Here is a 19,384-nt window from a genome sequence, read left to right on the forward strand (position 1 = left end):
TCCTGTAAGTTTTTAGGTCTGATCAAATGTTTGAAAAGGTGCTTCATTGCTCTGCTTTCATTTGTTAATCAAGAAGTTTAAAACACTAAAGCCTTACATACAAACAGGTGATACATTCATTCTGTAGAAAGTGGTGCTAACGGTGCACTTAATGGCTCATTAGTACACCGTTTACATTCTTTTTTTTCATGTTGAGCTGAGTTAAAATGTTAGCTGGTGTTGGCTTTGTAAAAATATAATTATATAGACATTCTAAACCTATCAAAACAAAAGAAAACTACCACAGCTGGGGATTTTGGGATGTGAACAATGCTGACTTTCGCCAGCAGGTGGCAGCGAGGTACAAGAGGGGGCAGGCAAAAAAAAGGAAGAAGAAAAAAACGATTTAATGGCATGCCCTGTGTTTTCTTTTATTTTTATTTTTAAAAAGGGGGGGCTTTAATATTCATTTGAACAGGGACTAATATTGGTTTCATTTTTCAACCCTGAGATTAGACACAGATTACCATCTACCAGAAAACTCTACACTGCCCAGTAAGTGCCAGATATTATTTTTAAAAACAAAAAAGTAGTTAAGAAGTTAAATGCTTGTTAAGTACTTTAAGTACATTTAGCTCATTTTTATTCCAACCTGTAGGTCAGGACAGAATTTTTTTTTTTTTTTTTTTTTTTTAAGTAGAAAATTATTAAAGATTCTGCATTACTTACAAGCTTAAATTATCTGAAACCATCATCTCAAGTGATCAACTTTACACACAGAAGAATAACTTTTCCATTAAACACTCACTATTCAAGTGGAAGGTAACTTGGATAACTTGTCCTATGCTAATGTGTACATTAGCGTTTTAACAGGAGTCATGTTGTGTCTTAAAAAGATAAAGCTTCCAAAATAAATGCTTTTTTCCCAAAAAGCATTTCAATATTTTCTCTTAAAAGGCTAAATGTTACAGAGAAGACAACTGTAAAAGAGATATGGCATTCGAGGCTCTCGTAAAAATAAGAGCCAAATTCCAAGAGAAGATAGGAATGATGTTAAAAATAAAAGAAGCTCCTCAACCAGACAAGGCAGGAAATAAAAACTAAGATTATAGCACTGCCTGCAACTAAAGCTGTATATGGGGATGCTTAAAGTGAAATGATGTGGTGTCTTCACTGAGAAGCCTCAAAGTTCAGGTGATGGCGATGATGATGAAGAAGAACCCATCTTTTTCAACAACTACAAACATCTTTTAAGTGCTGGTTAAATGGTGAAATGTGCTGAATTATGCTTCAGTAGGAAATCTGCCATGTAGCCAAAAACTCCTCTTAGCCTTTCACATAACCAGACGTGCACCTCTTGAGAAATGCAGCCCGCAGAGGCTGATGTGGAAGGTTATGGTGTAGGGTTAAGAGGGGTTTCCGGTTACCACACAGATTTCCCGCTGAAGCATAATTCAGGTAATATAATGTTATCTCTAAATTTGGACAGCCCTAGACTGTCTTCAAGTGCTTTACATTTTAACATGTGGGGATCCAGAGGGGTCTGCTAGTGTCAGAGCCTGCAGATTGTGACACTGCAGGAGGAACCCCTCGATTCCACTGTTCCCCGTCAAAGGATTGCTATAAAATAGGTTCTGCTCAGGGGGAAGGACGCTGTCAGAGCCCCAGTCGGAGTCTGAATCTGAGCTACCGTTCCCTGAACCCTCTGTGGCAGTGGGCGGGTAGCTGAGCTGCTCCAGCTGCTCCACCAGGTCACTGAACTGCACCGCGGAGCTGCTCTCCGAGCGCACAGAGTACGCTGGGAAGTTGACCATGGAGCTGGCCTCCGACTGGATGTCAGACCCAGGCAGGCGAAGCGAGGAGGTGTCAGCTCCTCCGTAGCCCACTGACATGGACTCCCCTGCAGAACTGAGCCCCAGGTTATCCAAGGAGCTGCACTCTGAGCGGTTGTTAACCAAAGAACTAGTCTCAGAGTGACCTACAATACTGTCAGGGAAGGGATTGGGGTTCCCATTCAGATCTTCAATTCCCACACTAAAAAGCCGGTTTTTGCTAAGCTCAGGTTCCTCCATTAAATCAAAGTTATCTACTTTATCCTCCATCCCATAAGAGTAGGCCTCAACACCCCCGCCATAGAAGGAAATTTCAGTGGGATCATCATCAATGAACTCCTCAGTAACCTGTAGTGGTGAGCTGGACAATGAGAACATGGGGTTCTGTTTAGTACGCAAAAGCTCCGCCTCAAAAGCCTCAGGTGTAAAAAACCCCGTCCTCTTCCCTCCACCCCACTTGGCCCCACGCTCATTATCCTCATTGCCATTTTTGGAGAGCTGTGACTGAGCGGTGCCACTCTCTGAACACACAAACAAGGGGCTGCAGTGTCCTGCTGCCTGATTGCTGGGGGCACCTTGAAAAGCGTAGGGTGACGGGGAAGTAGGCTTGATGGGCTCTTCCTTCGGAGGGCTGGGGGGTCTGGTGGCTTGCAGAGGGGACTGAAGCTGGTGCTGCTGAGAAGGTGCTGGAGACTGACTCAGTGCGGTCAAAGGCTGGGGCTGAGGTTGGCGTTCTGTTAGCGGGAAAACGCTAGGGATGTGCATTGACTGGAAAGTCACGGCTGCGGAGGAAGACAAGCCCGGGGACCTGAGACTGTCATTGAATGAAAAGCTCTGAAAAAAAAAACAAAACACAAAAAAAAACAAAGCAACACAGAAGAGACACACCAAAAAAAAAAAAACAAAACCAGAGAGGACAGCAGAAAGAGATAAAGGGAGAAAAAGATCTGCGTTAGCTTATCCATTAAATACAAATCTATGGCTGTATTAGCACCACATGTTGCAGTATTTACCTGTTTTGGCACATCGGTTGCGAGGGATCGAGCCGACATTCTTACTTTACTGTTCCTTCTGAAAGAAAATAAGATCTCCATGTCATCTTGTAACAATTACCGTTATGATTTTATGCAGATCTTTCTTCCAGTGGATGCTTAAGAAGAATTAGAAGGAAACTGCTTCTCTTTGTGTTAAATTGTGTGTCTAAACTCAAACACACATACCTCTGGTAAGGGGTCCGCTTTGCTCCATTTTCCCTGACATATTCCACAAGCTGCTTCTGGGTCCTTCCACTGGCAGAAAGAGTTTTAATTAAACCACTTCAATGTACTAAACCAGTAACAGTGACACATGGCATTATTTTTATGTCTTTAGTCAATACCTGTATCTGAAAGAGGAGCCTCTAGTGAAAAGGACAGCTTTGGATTTGGGCTGTGGGTGGTCAAACAGTCGGAAGAATGAGTGGTACTCCACGCAGATCTTCCAGAAGACTTTGCACTGGTCTCGACTGCCCATCAAAAATTCAAGAGTGTCCTGATGGGGGCCCTAAAACAAAGATTAATAAGAAGCAGAATGCATACAGCCATCTGGTCTCAGTGTATATGAAATCTAAGATTGAAGGACACTGATAACACTTACATGGACTTCTGGGTGAAGCTTGATCAGGAAACGTTTTCTTTTGAAGCTCAGTTTGCGAATCTTGGACCAGTTGAAGGTATTTATTTTTGTGTGGCCCTGAGAGAGAAATACAGGTGGAATAAAAGACAGACACAATCATCAGTAACACTGTTAGGATATATGCACAAGGAAGACATTTGGATTTAGAGCAGCAGTCACCTGAAAAACCTGCAGGCCCATGTGAGCGACAGAGAGGTTGATCTTTGTGCCTTCGCGATCAGCTGCTGGGTGGAAGCGGACGCCGTACATTTCCAGTTTACGGGCGATCTCTAGGATCTGGAAGTCTGATTCAGCAGGAGTCTGCCCCCTGGTATCATAACATAACAGAAGTTATTGATACTCACTGTAACAGCAGGTCCTTTACGTGCTGTTCTTACAGTGCACAGGTGGAAGGGTTCCTCTCAGTGGACCACTGACAGGTTCAGATTTATGTGCACATAAATAAACCCTTTTTTTGGCTCTACGTTCTGTGTAACGTGCTGGCTTTATACACAGTAGATTTAACAAAAAGAAGGAAAGAAATACTATGATGGGCCTAATGTAGAGTAGGGCCCGTCACAGATTTGTTTTCTGCCAAGTTCAGTAAATAAAAATTACTGATGCGTTTCAGTGAAGGAACTGAGACCTCCCAAATAAATGCATTAGCACTGTGAACAAGCTAGATGCCAATTACAGCCCATTATGGCTTGTTTAGCACAAAGACAATGCCTCTGTTAATCACAGTCAGTGCTTACACTACAGATTACAGCCAAGCAGCTCAATCGCATTTGTTGCTACAAAATTGGGAGATGAGCTAATAAAAAAAAAAAAAAAAATTTCAGTGCAGGGTCAATAGAATCACAATCACCGACTCAGCCGTGACGCTCATTCAATCCAAATGTACAATTTTGATCAGGCGGAAGTAAAACTGTAAATGTCAAATTTACTGATATGAATGTGAAGTCGTTTTGTGTTAACAGTGTTCCCACGTAGTTTCAGTCCTTGGGAACACCATTTTTAGCTTTCTGGCTGTTACCGATTAAACTTGGGTGTTTAAAATAAAAAGCCTAGTGCCAGAGGGCTTAAAACGCTGCTTTTTAAAAATCTTCCCATCCGTGTAGTGAAATGATTAAAAAATAATAATAATAATTTTGTAGTATCTCATGTAGTGTTTGTAATTTATCAACTTTGAGTTGCTCTAGATCACTTGTATAAACACACCAACATGTCACTTTACGGTCTTGTGATTCACATCTTCCCTTAATCAAATTCACTGTGTACCCCATTAATTTATTAAATTATTTTTCATCAAGTTGGGCAATAATCATCTACAGCATTCAAAGTGTTTGGTTTAACACTACACTATATTTACGTACAGTTAAAGAATAAAAAATAAAAAGTTACCACATAAAATTGAAACCAAGCACGACAGCATGAACTTTAGAGCGAGCAGCGAGACCTTAAATCCCTTATAATTTCGAGGATTTCAGTCATTTAAAAAGGGTGTGATTACAACCAAACAGCATGTTAGGAAGATATATCCATCCAATCATCACAGTCTTCTAATTTTGTTCATCTGTTAAGCAGTTAAATCTCCTTAGGATCCTCCCCTGCCCTACTGGCCTTATGGCTAATAGACCGGCCAGAGCAAAGGATTAGGCCAGGGAGCTCGTTGCTTGTGCTTCCACGCTGGCAACCAAGGGAAGATTAGCAAAAGTCTTTAGAGCTACCTAACACACTGGGTTGAAAAGAGTCCCCATTGGCCACAGGATAGCACTGCTTTTGCATGGGAGCCAATGGTGGGAAAAGTGGAGTGAGAGGTTTTGTAACACGCTGAAAACTGGGAAAAACCCTCACTGTGGTTTGTTTAGCAAGAACACTCAATAGTCACACTTCATTGACCTCATTACAGGAAACTGTGTTCAACATCATTAAAAGAAAAAAAAAAAGTGCACTGCGCCTGGGTGCTAAAGTTTCAAGATCAGTTTTCAGGAAATGATTATTTATTCGAGCTCATCCAGAAACAAACACCTGAACAAATAAACATGTTGAATAACTCTCCAGCATCTTCCTACATTAGGGACGTATTTCTTTATAGTCGTACAAGGCTGGTTGAGGGCGGTCACACTAACAAATTGTTTTCACACATGAATTTTAAGCTATTTCGGGCGAATATGTGGTTTTTTTTCCCTCCCCACATTTACTAGTGGCACACAGCAGGAACTGGCATGCTTGAGAGGAGTTTGCACTGCTGGAAATACTCTGTGGGGCTGTCTGGGTAATGCATGCAGCAGGGATAACATGATTCCCAAACGTAGCAGTGAAGCCTCAAACATGCTCCTCTATCAGATGTTTTGTAGAAAGGTTCAGGGCTACAGTGCAGTGGAAGAATGGCCACAGACAGCCAAACATGAGTAATCACATGGGATGGTTTTATGTAAAGCTTAGGAAGTGACATTTAAACACATTTTTATGCCCAAATAGCTGGAACCCATTTAAAGAACGGGACAAAATAACCAAGAAACTTTATACTCAACATGCTGGAGTGTTTAGTCAAATGCTGAACACTCAGTGACTCTTTTCAGAATGGTTTAGGCATGTCTGAATAAAACCAGGGAGGCACAGTAATGCAGAAACTCAGATGTCTGAAAGAAGCAACACTTAACAGGCTGATGCGGGTGTTACAGTTTCCACATCAGCGAGGGACCACTTCTGTCTGAGTGACGTAAATTTAGTCATCAAGCAGAGAGCGCAAGGCTCCGTCTGCACGCTCCGTCTTTAGGCAGACTTGGAAAGAGACAATACAACATAATGACTGCTTGCCTGTGGTGACTGCAGCTGTTTGTTTGCAGCTGAGTATAACCCCTGCCTGTCAAACCAACAAGGCTATGCATCCCATGTCTTATATAGGCCAATGGTACGTTCCATACAAGATGCATCTGGATTTTTGGGGCTCACTGCTTTGGTTTTGTTTACTTTGCAGAAATGCGTTTCACAAAACAGTCACACAGCCTTGATGCAGATTCTGCAACATGTGCTGCAGACAGCACAGAGTGCATTATAAAAATACAGCCAGAGTCCATCTGCTGGAAAAATTGTGCGATAACAGTCTTACACAAAGCATACTTCTCAGCATGTTTCAATATTAGAACACGTATACGCTGATAATGACAACATGTGTCGCCAGCGGTGAGCTATGAAACACCGACTGCTGGGTTGAAGCAGGGGGAAAGGAGGTAAAATGGCTTGTTTCAGATAGACGATCGACTGTAGGGTAACCCAGTACAAGATAAAAGAAACAAAACCTTTTTGCTGTGACTCCTGCAAAGCTCCACAAGAAGAACAGGTCTAAGTAAATGAGCCAGTACTACAGTACGTGCTGTGCGTGTGCAGTTTTAAGAGCAAAAGCTAAAATCATTTGTTTAATCTGAAGGTTGCATCTCATCTGCCAGTGAAATGAACCCGTGCTATTTTTCATCTACCAGTATGAAAATTCAGCTTCTTATCATCCATACCAATCATGGTATTACAGTGATCGTTTGCATTTCCCCTGCATCCTCACTGCAGGCCAATCTAACAAACCCACAATATGATGGCAATGCCTGGAAGAGACTTCGATGTCACAGTTAACTTGTTTCAAATCGCCTCAACATGTGGTCATCTGGAGAAAATAATGAATTGCATTTATTCTCAGAAGTGCACAGTCAGCAGCTGCAACAGAACAATCTGCAGGCGGCTGGTCTACCGTGAAAGTCGCTAGAAGAGAGTCTGAAGAAGCTGAAAGTCTGGCTGACTTTAATTTTGGTAATGACATCAGGAACGAAGCATCCCTGTTTACATTTACAGGTCATATTCAAGTATTCTGAGTGCGCGAGGAATGCGAGAAAGGAAAGCAGCCATAAACTGAACTACAGGAGCCAGACGGTTAGAGCAATTTGGAAAAGAGGGAGAAAGATTTCACTTAGACAAAAAGGCAAAACTTACAGGTGCCTGCGATGGAGCTCCATGATCCGTTCTTGTACTTTCTCTTGGTAAGGTAACAGCTTGTTTATCCTCAGGTATTCCCTGTCTGCTGTGTCATCGTAGTCGCCGATCTCCGCTGTGATTTATGGAGAGAAAACGAAGCGAGACTACGCTCATTTCAGGTTTTAACAGATTGTTTCTATTCTTTTGTGACCTGTAGATTTGCTGTTACTTTAGATTATAGCTCACAAATTATTCCGTACACAATTTGCTGCAAATTACCATAAGAATTGCTTTTTGAATCTAGATGTGCGCTTTCTCATCTGGTCTCTTAACACCGTTTTACCATGAGGTTTTTAAAGACCTTTAAGAGGAGGTATAACACACTGAACTCTGAGATTTTTTTTAATTTTAATTTTATTTTATATTTTTTTTTTACAGAGTACAAGAAAATACTGAAAAGAACCTTTAAGATCTGCGGTTTCTGTGAACAGGATTATGTTCTGAAACAAATCGAGCAAACCAGTTACTAGAGATTTTACAAGTGCTCTTACTACTGCATAATTTAATTTAGTCTGATAACACGGTCGGCTTTAACAAAAAAACAGAAAGAACCTACATTGGACAAGGTGAGAGGCCAGCAGGGCACCAGTATTTTCTGTGCAGATCAACCTGCCCTCCATCAGATCCCTTTTCATTTGCAGGGAGAATAAATACCTAAAGGAGAGGGGAAAAAAAGCATGTGCGCACACACACACACACACACACACACACACACACACAGTCATAAGCTTAGTGTCCATCTATTTATGTTCATGAGAAGTAAATAACCACAAACTAAGCTCATCATGGATTAAGCATCTTTAGGAACCTTAAGTGCCATTTAAACAAATAACTCTTGGAAAAACAACGATCACAAAGTTTTTAACTGCAGAAAAAGTATTTTTAAAGAAGACAAAGAATAACAGAGCTTCTAAAAAAAGAGGAATAAAAAACAGAAACCATGTTCCTCAAGCTCCTCATACAGGTAGAGATAAAAGTGATATTCAAAAGGAAATTACAGTCACTGACCTGGTGTACTCCTCCTGCAGCTGACCCGGATCGGGGGGAAAGAATTTCACTGACAGTCTAAAAAGTGTATTTGCTGGTCCTGTAAACGCACAAGCAGATTATCAATGCCCAAAACACTTTTTATTAGGTGGATTCAGAGCTAAGAATCAGCCTCACTTACTTCTGACTTGTTTTGAAATGGGTTTTGTGGGTTCCAGCCAAACCTAAAGAGAAAAAAAAAAACCCAAATAAAACAGAACATAATGTGAACTATAACTTTGACAGGTGGTGGCAGAATAACTTCAGTGACTCCCTTGTAACACAGCGACTGTTTGCTGCATCAGCCCCATTTGAAACAGAAGAGAGATGTCACAATGCTGTTGGCAAAACACTGGCTTCAGTGTAGGAGGCTGCTCAAGCCGTACATCTGGGGCTGATTGAGGGAGGAATGCGCTCGATCCAGACAGATATACTGAGAAATTGGTATCAGCTGATTGCTGCCTGAATTCTGCTCAATTCGTAGTCACACATGTGCCAGTTTGTATATAAATTTCTATTAAAAATGGAAAAAAAAAAAAAGCTTTCTGGTTTCTGCTTCTACTCCAATTCTACTGGCTAACCACACTTGAGCAGGCTTTGGTAAATGGTCAGTGTAGAGAGTAAAAGAGGGATTACATTTGCCAAAACATTCCTGAAACCATCAGCTATCGTCTGATGTTTTAAGTTTAAAAACAAATAAATACATAAATAAAAACCATCTGCATTTGACCTGGATATCCCATAGCTACACTTGAACTTTAAAAAAAAAAAAAACTACCCACAAAGACGGACTAGTAGCAATGTGCTGGTCGAGGAATGTCACTGAAGTTTAGAAAACATCGGGGACATCAACTATAAGGACAACATTAAAGTTAGCGTCAAGCCAACTACACAACCACTACGCAATCGGTGATGGGTGTATCGCTCGATACGTGGGCAGGATTACGTCAGCAGACTGGCTGATTGGTTCTGGAAGTGTACAAATGCATATGTAGAAATAATCAGAGGCAAAGTACTGATACCATATCTATGGGAAACCCAACGAAATGAGTAGAATGCAAGTATTCCAAGTATTGATTTACCAAACATGTAATAAGCAAACCCTCTAAACACACTAGCTTTTCAAATGTGCCAATTTGAGGCTTATTCTCGTCTTACTCTGCAGCACTGAATATCTGAGGATTTTGGACTGTTTTCACAGCTTTTTTGGTACGTCATTTAAAATCCCATGGTGCAGTGGTTTACACATTTGTCTAACAAGCAAAATATGCCCAGATAGATTTTGGGAGGAGACATAAACCCCTTATTGTTGCATGAGGAAGGCCATCCAGTGTAAAAATCTGCCAAATCAAGCAGGATTTAGAAACTTCAGATACGTAGTGCCATCATGAAATTTGGGGGCGACTACTCCTTAAACAATACCTGAACGCCACTTTGACCATTTTCCCTTCAAAGTCACCATGTTCACCTGGAGACCTTTTCAGGTTCCGCTACCTCTCTGAAGTCACTCCTGTTTGAAAAGTTGTACATTTTGGATTTCATCCAAGTTCTCAAATGTTGTGCAGACAGCAAACAACAACTCGACTTTCATGCCCGGGATCATCGCTGGTGATCAAACTGCAGTCCACAAGATGTTCGTGGAAGAGTCTGCAGTGCATGAGCAAGATTGAAGCTATTAACCCTCTCCCCATAAGTCACAGGACTTGTTTAGTTCTGCTTTAACACCTTATGGCATCTGGTGGAGAAGATTCTATATAAGCAGAAGTAAGACAATCAAACCAATGCTATTCACATAAAGTGCCTCTCATTGACTTGACATCTAATGGATGTAGAGGAGATCAGGTGAGCAACACAGAGCCTCAAGATCAGCGAGACTGAACAGGACCTCTGGAGTGATATAAAAACAGCAGAGGTGCACACAGGGGGTGACCCCGTGGGACAGATTAGCCCAATTTAAATTAGTTTTTGGTTTTATGAGTACCGAATTCAGTCCTCACAGCTGGGAAGCTTTAACAAAGCGAATGATTCATGACTCGGATGATTAATCATGAAAACATTTTCCAATTATTTGTTAAACTCTCAATATATTATTATTATTCTTCTGAGTAAGAGCTTCCTGAACGATGAAATAACTGATGAGGACACAGCAGCTACTCCCAAAAGAATCTCAGTGTGTGCCCTGCTGGGTCACTGACAGTTCATGACATCAGCTGCAGCTAAGCTTCCTTCATACGCTCAGTAAAAATTCACTATGCGTAAAAGATTTAGTTTGTTAATGGAAGAAGCTCCTTTAAAAACCAGACTGCAGAGCAGCAAATGTAGTGTATATTTAAACACGGTATAGTTTTCAGTCCTCGGGCAGCTGAGCGTACATGAGCAAAGAGGCCGGTGCATCTTATTAAACAACACTGGCCTCATTCTCTTTGAAGAAGATATATAGTGGGCTCCATAACTCCTCTCTGCTGCTTTACAAAAACTTCTAGGTGGTCTTGAATTCCACTTATGTTTCTGGAATAGTAAAACAATGGAAAGTCTGACATGTGTATATGAGCACTGCTGCCAGACAAGTTAAAAATATTCCAAAGTTATATACTACTCAAGTCCAGAGAAAACACTACCTCACTGTTTGCATTGCTGAAGAAGAGCAACTAATGACTTATAAGTCCATGTTGTTCCCCGAATGCCCATCCTGTTGTCATCAAGCATTTTAAAAAAAAGTTTGCCTCAACCAATCAGTGCGCAAGTCAGCTCCTCCATGTCCAATGCGTCCGCTTCAAACAGGAAATAGAGATGTACGTACCCAGTTCATCTGCATGTTCTGAAACTCGAGGCCAAAGTAATCACTCTCTATGAGGTTGCCTCTGTGGAAAACCTCAGAGAGAAGGATCTGTCCAAGAGCCTTTGGCTGAAAGGAAAAAAAAAAAGAAAAAGCAGAAGAATTTCATCACTATGTCAACACAAAGATTTCAGAAGTTCTGTGACAATAGATCTTATGAGCTTTATGAGAAGCAAAAGTGCATTGCTTTAAAAGACAAAATATTCACAAAGATTCCACAGATGGAGAGCATCATCAAAAACTAATTTCAACTAAGCCCGAAGAGACCGAGGACACGCTTGTGTTCAAAGCGAGCGCTGAATAAATGCCGTCTGCCTGTGTGGTGCAGAAAATATTCGCAGCTGTAAATGATCCACTCCATTGTGTGTTTTATGGTTGCGTATGTTCCATCTGTCGATTTAAATACTTTTCTCGACTTGGATGAGTGTCTGAGCTTACTGTATTTCGCCGTTTATCTGGGCCTGAGAAATGTGCATGCGGGAATTCTGCACAAGTTTACTATCTCAATGCTCTGGGGTTTGCTTTCACTAAATGAAGAACTAATTACTATGTATGAAGAACACACTGCACTTGAGGTTTGGAATCCTAGCTTGCGACTTTTTGAGAAAATTATAGCTTGAAACATCTGGTTGTAATGTAAAATAGTATTTTTAAAAGCCTTATAAAAAGTACTGCTTTGCATTGGCTAAAGTAAAGGATTACAACTCAGAGCACGCCAGGAGATTTACTGTAGTCAGTCTTTTCATTACTTTGATACAATCACATGTTCTGCATTCAGAAAATCTATAAATTGCAGGTGAAACCTACTGACACAACATCCATAAATTTAGGAATCTCTTGTAAAATTCCCCCTTTTTCCACACATTCAAGGTATCTGATTTCAGCTGACCTCAAACGGAGAACAAAAACCGGTGTGTTAAAATACTTTGTCTGGGCTGCCTTTGAGTGCAGGCCAAACATACGATCCAGACAACGTCAGCGAGATTTTTTACGCAACGACTCAGGAGCCAAATGTAAGAAACGCTTTGAGGTATTTTGTCAATTTGACTCATTCAGTGAGTGCTTCATTAACAAAGTTATTAGAGCAAAACCAAATCTTCCCTGTGGTTAGACAATGTTTCCATACACTAATCCTCATTTCTTCTCAGTGTTCTTGAGGTTTACCATGTACACCTCATCCTGTTATAAGTCGGGGGGAATTCAGTCTAACCAGCAAACAAAGTTTAAAACCACAGTGTCAAACAGCTACAATCAGCCTAATCACCACACGATTAATGTTTAGGTTTAATCAAACAGAACTGAGCCTGCTAGTTCGACAAGAAACCCAGAAGCAGTTGGCAGGTTTGACCTGCTGAGGATTATGTTCTCAATGCAGTAGCCATGAGCAAACTACTTAATGCCATCTTCTTTTTCTTGGCACTTTGTCATTGTGTTACTCATTAACCCTCTGCTGGAATTGTGAACGTGTGTTTAAGAGCATAGTAAGATCAAACTTTGACATGTAGCATTATCTTTTACAGTCAGACAGGGAGGGATAGCATTTTCTCATTGACCCAGCTAGCCTCTTTGCTAGCTGCTAGGTGAAGCCAGGCAGCTAGCAAAGAGGAAAGGGTACAACTACTGCACATCATTCCCCCATTTCCCCCCTAAGAAAGTTCTTTCCAGCATCACTGCAGTGAAATTCCATGTAGCCCACAGATAATATTTTCCCCTCAACCAACTTCCTCTTATGCTGTCCAATTTGGCTTATCTCTCTGAAGTCACTAACTGTTTACTTTGTGGGCACACACTTAAATGTTGGCAACCCTGCAGCAGCTTAAGTACAGCTGAAGTATTTTACAGTGGAACAACAAAAAAAGAAGTAGTAGATGTTATGAAAAATGCCTGAATTTAAAAGTTTATAAACTACAAATATAAATTGGCCAATAATGTACCAAAAGCAAAAATTTTGGTACAAAAGCAGTCTTCAAGTTCAGACAACTCCAAGAAGCAACCACGGTACAAATGAAGTTTTACACTATGCAGACATCAGAGTTAAACGTCTTAAAAATGAAATGGACTTTTAGTCGCAGTTGCCAATAAATCCATATTTTAGCTGTTGAATCACATGAGTCATTCTTTTGGAAGGGCCTGGAATCTAAATTGGTTCAAAACTGTCCAATCCATCTGAATTGTTTGCCTCCAGGCTTATCAGCTCCTTTATCAGTGCTGGCTTTTTTTTCCTGACAGTTGAACATTGCAACACTGTGACATCAGTATCATGGTGATTGAGCTTTTGCACACCTGAGTCACATGCAAGCCTTTAAAAGAAACACACTATCTGAGTTCTCAGAGTCATAGATAAGAAAACAATTGTACCGACCTGTGAAGGCCTCTGACACAGAAAACTGAGTCAAACTAAATGGCATGGGCATATCCAGCCCCGTTTCTAGATATAAATATCTTTTTAAAGCATGAAAATCTACTACCAAAACTGGCCAAACTGATTAAAAGTAATCCAAATTTACTTTGCTGTTTAACTCCACCTTTAAACATAATTTATCAGTTCTTCTTTGCCGCTAATGTATCATAAACCAATGGGTGGCACCGCAGAAGCCCTCCTGGCATCTTAAGTAAAGTCACATCTGTGATGTGACAGCGAGATCATGCAGAGTTTGTTCACACCCTACTTGTGGTGTGGACCACAGCCTCATCTCCACACCAACATTAAGGCAGGTCAATGGGTCACCCAATCAAGCTCCAAAAGCAGCGGGGGATTATGGCAAACAGATGTTTCTCTGGAAGACAAATCTCCCCTTGTTTGTGTGTGTGTGCGCTGGGAGCAGGGGTGAGTATAAGTAAAAGCTTAAAAAACAGCCTACTATAGGAGAGGACTGCCTTTCTCATGCACAGAGAATTTCAAGGGGGGAAAATGAAAAAAAATACAGGTGCAACTCAAAAATGCAGGGATTTGTTGTACCTTGCATGACAGGTTAAACACTGTTTAAAGATCACGGTGAAAGGCAGAGGGCTCTAGCAGAACCTCCCACTGACAGCAGGGGTGTGTTGGGGCTTGCATTTGCCACAGTGGGAGGTACGCTGTCATTTTTCACAGCGGTATACATTTTGACGTTAAACAGGTTATTCGATGGATTTTATAACTGAATGGCAATTTCCCTTCTTCTCGCTGCCTGGCTTTAGGACACGCCCGTGGACAGCTGGCAGTCATGTTGTTTGTTGGCAAATCAACTCTGGAAGGTGGTAATCGGGATCAGATGTTTTACAGAGTGCCTTCTGCTCAAGTCACCTGTGTAACCCAGATAATTTACAGCCTCGGCTTGGCGTTTAAAACATGAGGGGAGAAAAAGGAGGAAAAAAAAAAATCTCAGTAGGTGGATCCTCCTTAGGTGGTGGTAAATTACTCCCTGCAGCAGGAAAGATTACCATAACAGTAAGAGCAGAGAGGAGTTGTTTGAGGTATTTAACAAGAAGTCCTTCAAGGCACAGCCATTAGATAGTTTAGCCACTTCAGTACACAGTGGGGAAGCGTGAGTGCTTTGTGGGGATGAGAGCCGAATGCTTCTCAGCCTGTGTTTGGTATGAAGAACGAGATTACTGCTTTTGTGAGCATGCCTGCGTAACCGACGCCACAGATTATAAACTGACCACAGATAACAAACTGAGATACACCACTCTGACATTACTTTATCCAAATTCCCTCTGGAAGAAAGTCTTTCCACCGGACAGCCATCTTACAACACTTCCAGGAACTTATTTAGCTATCCATTTCAAACAATTATCTAAATTGACTTTAATTTCAAACATCACGCAACATAAAAACTGCATGCATAGAAACACTAATGAGATCAGATGGGAAAAAACTCCTAAAAATCTTTGCTTTTTCAGCTTTATTTGCTCCCAAAATAAGGTTTTAAAGTGTTTTTCCTCGATCTTGCAATCTCTTGTTAATGCCAGAAACTTCCACACAATTTAAATAAATAAATAAATAAATAAAAATCTGTTTACCCCCCCTCTGGATTGTAGTGCCATTTATTCATCTAAATTGTTCAACACACAAAACAATTATTCATTAAAAATCCATGTAAAAATGTCTTTAAAGAAATGACAAGCTGAATAAATAACACTCTGAGCCAGAGGAAAATTGTGTATTGTTAACTTTAGTGTAAACCATCCATTTTAAAGGATAATTAAACACTTTGTTGCATTTCACACTGACTGCATCGTTGCAAGAACGGCTCACAGATGAAACAGGACTTTAAAGCACACATCACGGTTGAATTACACTGTTTGAGTTATCTAGTTAGTCCAAATGTGATTTCAGGGACAGGCCAGGGGGGTTTGGAATTCCTCAGACCAACTTTCGACAGGGCTTCACTCCTGACTGTGTCCCCTTCCCCCACCACCTCAGCTCAAACTTTGTACTGGCCATGACTGCTCCCTCTGAACTGCCCCTCTTGGTTGTCAACCTTGCTATTTATGTGCTTGTTTGCTAACACTAAAGCAAAGCCTGCCTGGATTCCCTCCCACCAGCACCCTGACTATAAACGCATTTTCACACAGCTAGGTTCCACAACCCACTCTCTGCCCTTTTTTTTTTTTGCAAGTTTTAAGCTGGAAGTTAAGGCCAGCAAAGGGGCTGGCTGTGCTGGATAAAAGAGGCCTGTGTTTCCCCTGCCCCGCTGGCCCAGCCTCCCTGTCCAGAAACCACAAGGCTGAGCTTTCTCCTGTGCTTGGTGGCTGTGGGAGGGGTCTGTGGACAAGAGTCGTGCAAGCAAATGTCTGCTGATGATGACCCATGTCAGGTAACTGCAGCAGAGGAAGGCCAGCAGATCAAAGAGACTGATCTGATTGGACTGTCTTAGGTCCAGGCTAAAGACATTATATGGCCAGAAATACACACACCTTTGCACGCAATATGATTTTACAGTTCAGAGTTATCACACGTAATGAAAGATGTGATGTAACGGTAAAGAAATAAATATGGAGAATGGCAGCTGTTATTCTAGGAATGCACCAATATAATCAACAGAATACTGTAATCATAAGACGTCAAAATCTATAAATTATGTGGCATCTATATTTTAAAAGCACAACGCAAAGCAGAAATACTCCAAAAATGTTCCCATACATTTATCCCCCGACTCACAGAGAGAAACCACACAAAACAAAGCAGAAAACAAGAACATCTATGTCAAGCAAATTTGCACAATGGATGAATCCCTTGTGGCTTTCCTGTGTGTCATTTTGAGTGAAGTGTATTTTTGCTTCACTGTACAGTAAGAGGGGCAGTAAATGGCAGGTGATGGAGACTGTACACAAGCTATTTGGGCAGCTGAGCAACCAAAACGCCACAATGAGGGGAGGCAGTTACTTGAAGGCCACAACCATGGCAAACATTCCACACTGCAATTTTGTATCTATTTTTGCACACGGACTCCACGAGGGAGAAAAAAAATATAATTAAAAGCATAGGAAAAGTTGTGCTGGCTCAATCAGTTCTCTTTGAAGTGACTGTGGACAGATAGGCACAAACAGAGCGCACATTTCTGATGTGTTTAGCTGAGCAGCCATTCAATACACAAGGATAAAAACTATTCACCCACCAGCCCACGACTCCTCACAATGAATGAACAGAAATATTAAGCAGTGAACAACAGAGCCTCTCAGAGGCCATCTTGTTCCTGGTAAACTCCAGTCTGCTTGACAACAGCACTGCCGTCATTCTTTTTTTGCAGCCATGTATTTCGGTCTGCCACCTCCTATCAACACCACGTGCGGAGCCGCGCTGAACTCAGACCTCAGTCAGCCTGTCAGAACTCAGAACAACATTTTCTTGAGACCAATTAAATTTTCTTTAGACTGAACAGCACACAGGTCTGCTTCCATGCAAGTCTAACATATGCCCGTTACGCTCTATTAGCTTAAGACTTTGAGACAACATATGGTGCATAAGATTATGAAACGTCTGTCTCAGCAGTACTCCTGAACTGCTACTCTTGTGGCTACACAAGGATTTAGGATACACACAGGAAAGTATAAATATACAAACCTATTCGAACACAATTAGCAGCTGCCAGGTCTTCTTATTACACTTCACCATCAACCAGCCACTGAATTGAGCATTTAATCATTGTACAGACTCTACTTAGATTTGTTTTCCCCTTCACATAAAAAAGCCAGGAAGCATGCTCTGATAGAGTGGCTTCCTTATTGCTTCCTATTGGCCTCCTCAGTGACTCCTGCTGCAACTTGGCAAGTAGACATGGCAAAGCAGAGTCACAGCATGGATCTCAAAGTTTGTTCAACAGCGAGTATTTAAATGGGATCAACTTCTCTAAAGTAATTCCAATGAAAAGAAGAAAACAAAAGCAAGAATAGTTGGCTAGGATTTATACACTGTATGTGATGACTGTGTGAGTAACCAAATGCTTCTGTAAAATTTAGACTTCGTAAATCCCCCCCCCCAAACCAAAAAAAAAAAAAAAAAAGATTTTTTAAAAACAACCCAGAAAGACCAGACTCCTAACTTTTAATACCTACTCCTTTGGAAGTCAAGCTTTAGGGACAGTAAAGAGAACTGCTACCACTTGGACCTGGAGCAGAAATCACAGCCAAGAAACCAAGAGGCGCCCTGCTGAGTTACACTAAGTTGCCCCAATAAGAAGTCTTAAAGAGGAAGGGATTTCAGCACCAAAGCCATGTGGCAGCTGTCACCAAGACACACAGACACACACAAACCAGAGCGACCAAGGCCTCCAAGGTATGATGGAGCCTTCTGTGGAGCAATCCGGGGACATATTTTAAGTAAACAAACGAGGATGCACGAACCACACACAGTAGAACCTACTTCTATATCAAAGAACTCCTGAGAGTCGTCCAGCCCCTGCACACGGATCTGTATTCCTCTGCCTTGGCTTATTCTCCTGTTGACCATGTTGCCACTGAGACTCTGGCCCGGCTCCAGAGTGCTGATCCCAGCATTGAACTGGGCTCCCAGTCTTGTGCCAGGGGTCTGCAGGACCCTGTATGAACCTTCTATCTCCCCCATTCCAGCTCAGGGAAACGCTCCTGCAAATTCAGAAAGCAACAAACATTAACACAAAACTTCCACTGATCAAATATTTTCTTTGTTCTAAGGACAAACTATTTGGGCATAAAAAACAAACAAACAAACAAACAAACAAAAACAGTCCAAACAGCTTCCTGCGAAGTTGCGAAGCTGTTTACGCACACCTGAGGCTCATTCATAGGAAATGTACCGCATTACGCTGACATACAGAAGACCATAAAGTAATACTGACCCAAACCATTTATATTTACCCTCAAGCAGAAGTGCAGGTTGGCACAAAAGACGGCCTAACATACGAAAAGAACCGACGGCGCACCGATTTTGCGCTTCATGTGGGGCCCAAAAGTCCCACCAAGACGTAAACCGCGTTTACAGCAACACTTAAAGCCAGAAAAGCTTTCGGGGAAAGCATGAGGAATGTGTAAGGTGAGGTTTGTTTTCTTGATGAGAAACTGAACTCAGTGGATTCCAGTGTACGGTCGAGAACCGAAGCTAAGTTAATTATCTTAACCGAGAATTAGATCCGAAAAAGTCGCCACACGAGAAAACAAAAAGGAAATTTGCTCAAAAGCGGTTTTAAACTTACCGTTCTGCCCGAAATGAAACTAAACGCTAAAAGTTTGAAACGCCGAAGAGGACACGACTCCGCTCCATGGTCGTCGTCAGCCAAACGAGTGCGCACTCAACAGCGGTTTATCATTGGCTACAGCAGAGCCGTCTGTCCTGCCATTGGTGCAAATGTGGCTAAGGCTCGTAGGCAGGAGAGCCAAGATATACTTTCTTCTACTTTAAATGGCTTTCACGGATGGAGAAGAAGAAACTCACCAGTCGGAATATTTCTTTTACGAGAGTAATGTTGCAAAAAGTAAATGGGGATTTGCGCCAAGAGTCAAAGTCGATAATAAGAAGTGTTTTATATCATTAGTTTGGTCTGATTTGACCCACAAAGCGAAACTGCCATTA

At 41.5% G+C, this 19,384-nt stretch overlaps 1 protein-coding gene across 4 annotated transcripts in view; it reads right to left on the minus strand.

The window, feature by feature from the left end:
- farp2 (FERM, RhoGEF and pleckstrin domain protein 2) overlaps nucleotides 1-19,135 on the minus strand; it is a 30,432-nt gene extending 11,297 nt beyond the window's left edge. For 2 of the 4 annotated variants that reach the window (XM_087835612.1, XM_087835609.1), the window contains exons 1-13: nucleotides 19,008-19,134; nucleotides 18,200-18,420; nucleotides 11,317-11,421; nucleotides 8,659-8,701; nucleotides 8,499-8,577; nucleotides 8,047-8,144; nucleotides 7,449-7,563; nucleotides 3,645-3,792; nucleotides 3,447-3,542; nucleotides 3,190-3,353; nucleotides 3,032-3,100; nucleotides 2,825-2,882; nucleotides 2,387-2,645 (exon numbers count right to left, since the gene is read on the minus strand). In XM_087835612.1, coding sequence (XP_087691738.1) covers nucleotides 2,387-2,645; nucleotides 2,825-2,882; nucleotides 3,032-3,100; nucleotides 3,190-3,353; nucleotides 3,447-3,542; nucleotides 3,645-3,792; nucleotides 7,449-7,563; nucleotides 8,047-8,144; nucleotides 8,499-8,577; nucleotides 8,659-8,701; nucleotides 11,317-11,421; nucleotides 18,200-18,400 — 1,435 coding nt within the window. In that variant the 5' untranslated portion in view covers nucleotides 18,401-18,420; nucleotides 19,008-19,134. Of the gene's footprint in view, nucleotides 1-2,386; nucleotides 2,646-2,824; nucleotides 2,883-3,031; nucleotides 3,101-3,189; nucleotides 3,354-3,446; nucleotides 3,543-3,644; nucleotides 3,793-7,448; nucleotides 7,564-8,046; nucleotides 8,145-8,498; nucleotides 8,578-8,658; nucleotides 8,702-11,316; nucleotides 11,422-18,199; nucleotides 18,421-19,007 lie in introns of all 4 variants that reach the window. The other 2 variants (XM_087835611.1, XM_087835610.1) reach the window with 2 other exon arrangements.
- Nucleotides 19,136-19,384: the final 249 nt, after the last annotated feature.

This window comes from Neolamprologus brichardi, chromosome 23, assembly GCF_056152115.1.
Source record: "Neolamprologus brichardi isolate AB-2024 chromosome 23, ASM5615211v1, whole genome shotgun sequence".
Lineage (NCBI taxonomy): Eukaryota > Metazoa > Chordata > Actinopteri > Cichliformes > Cichlidae > Neolamprologus > Neolamprologus brichardi.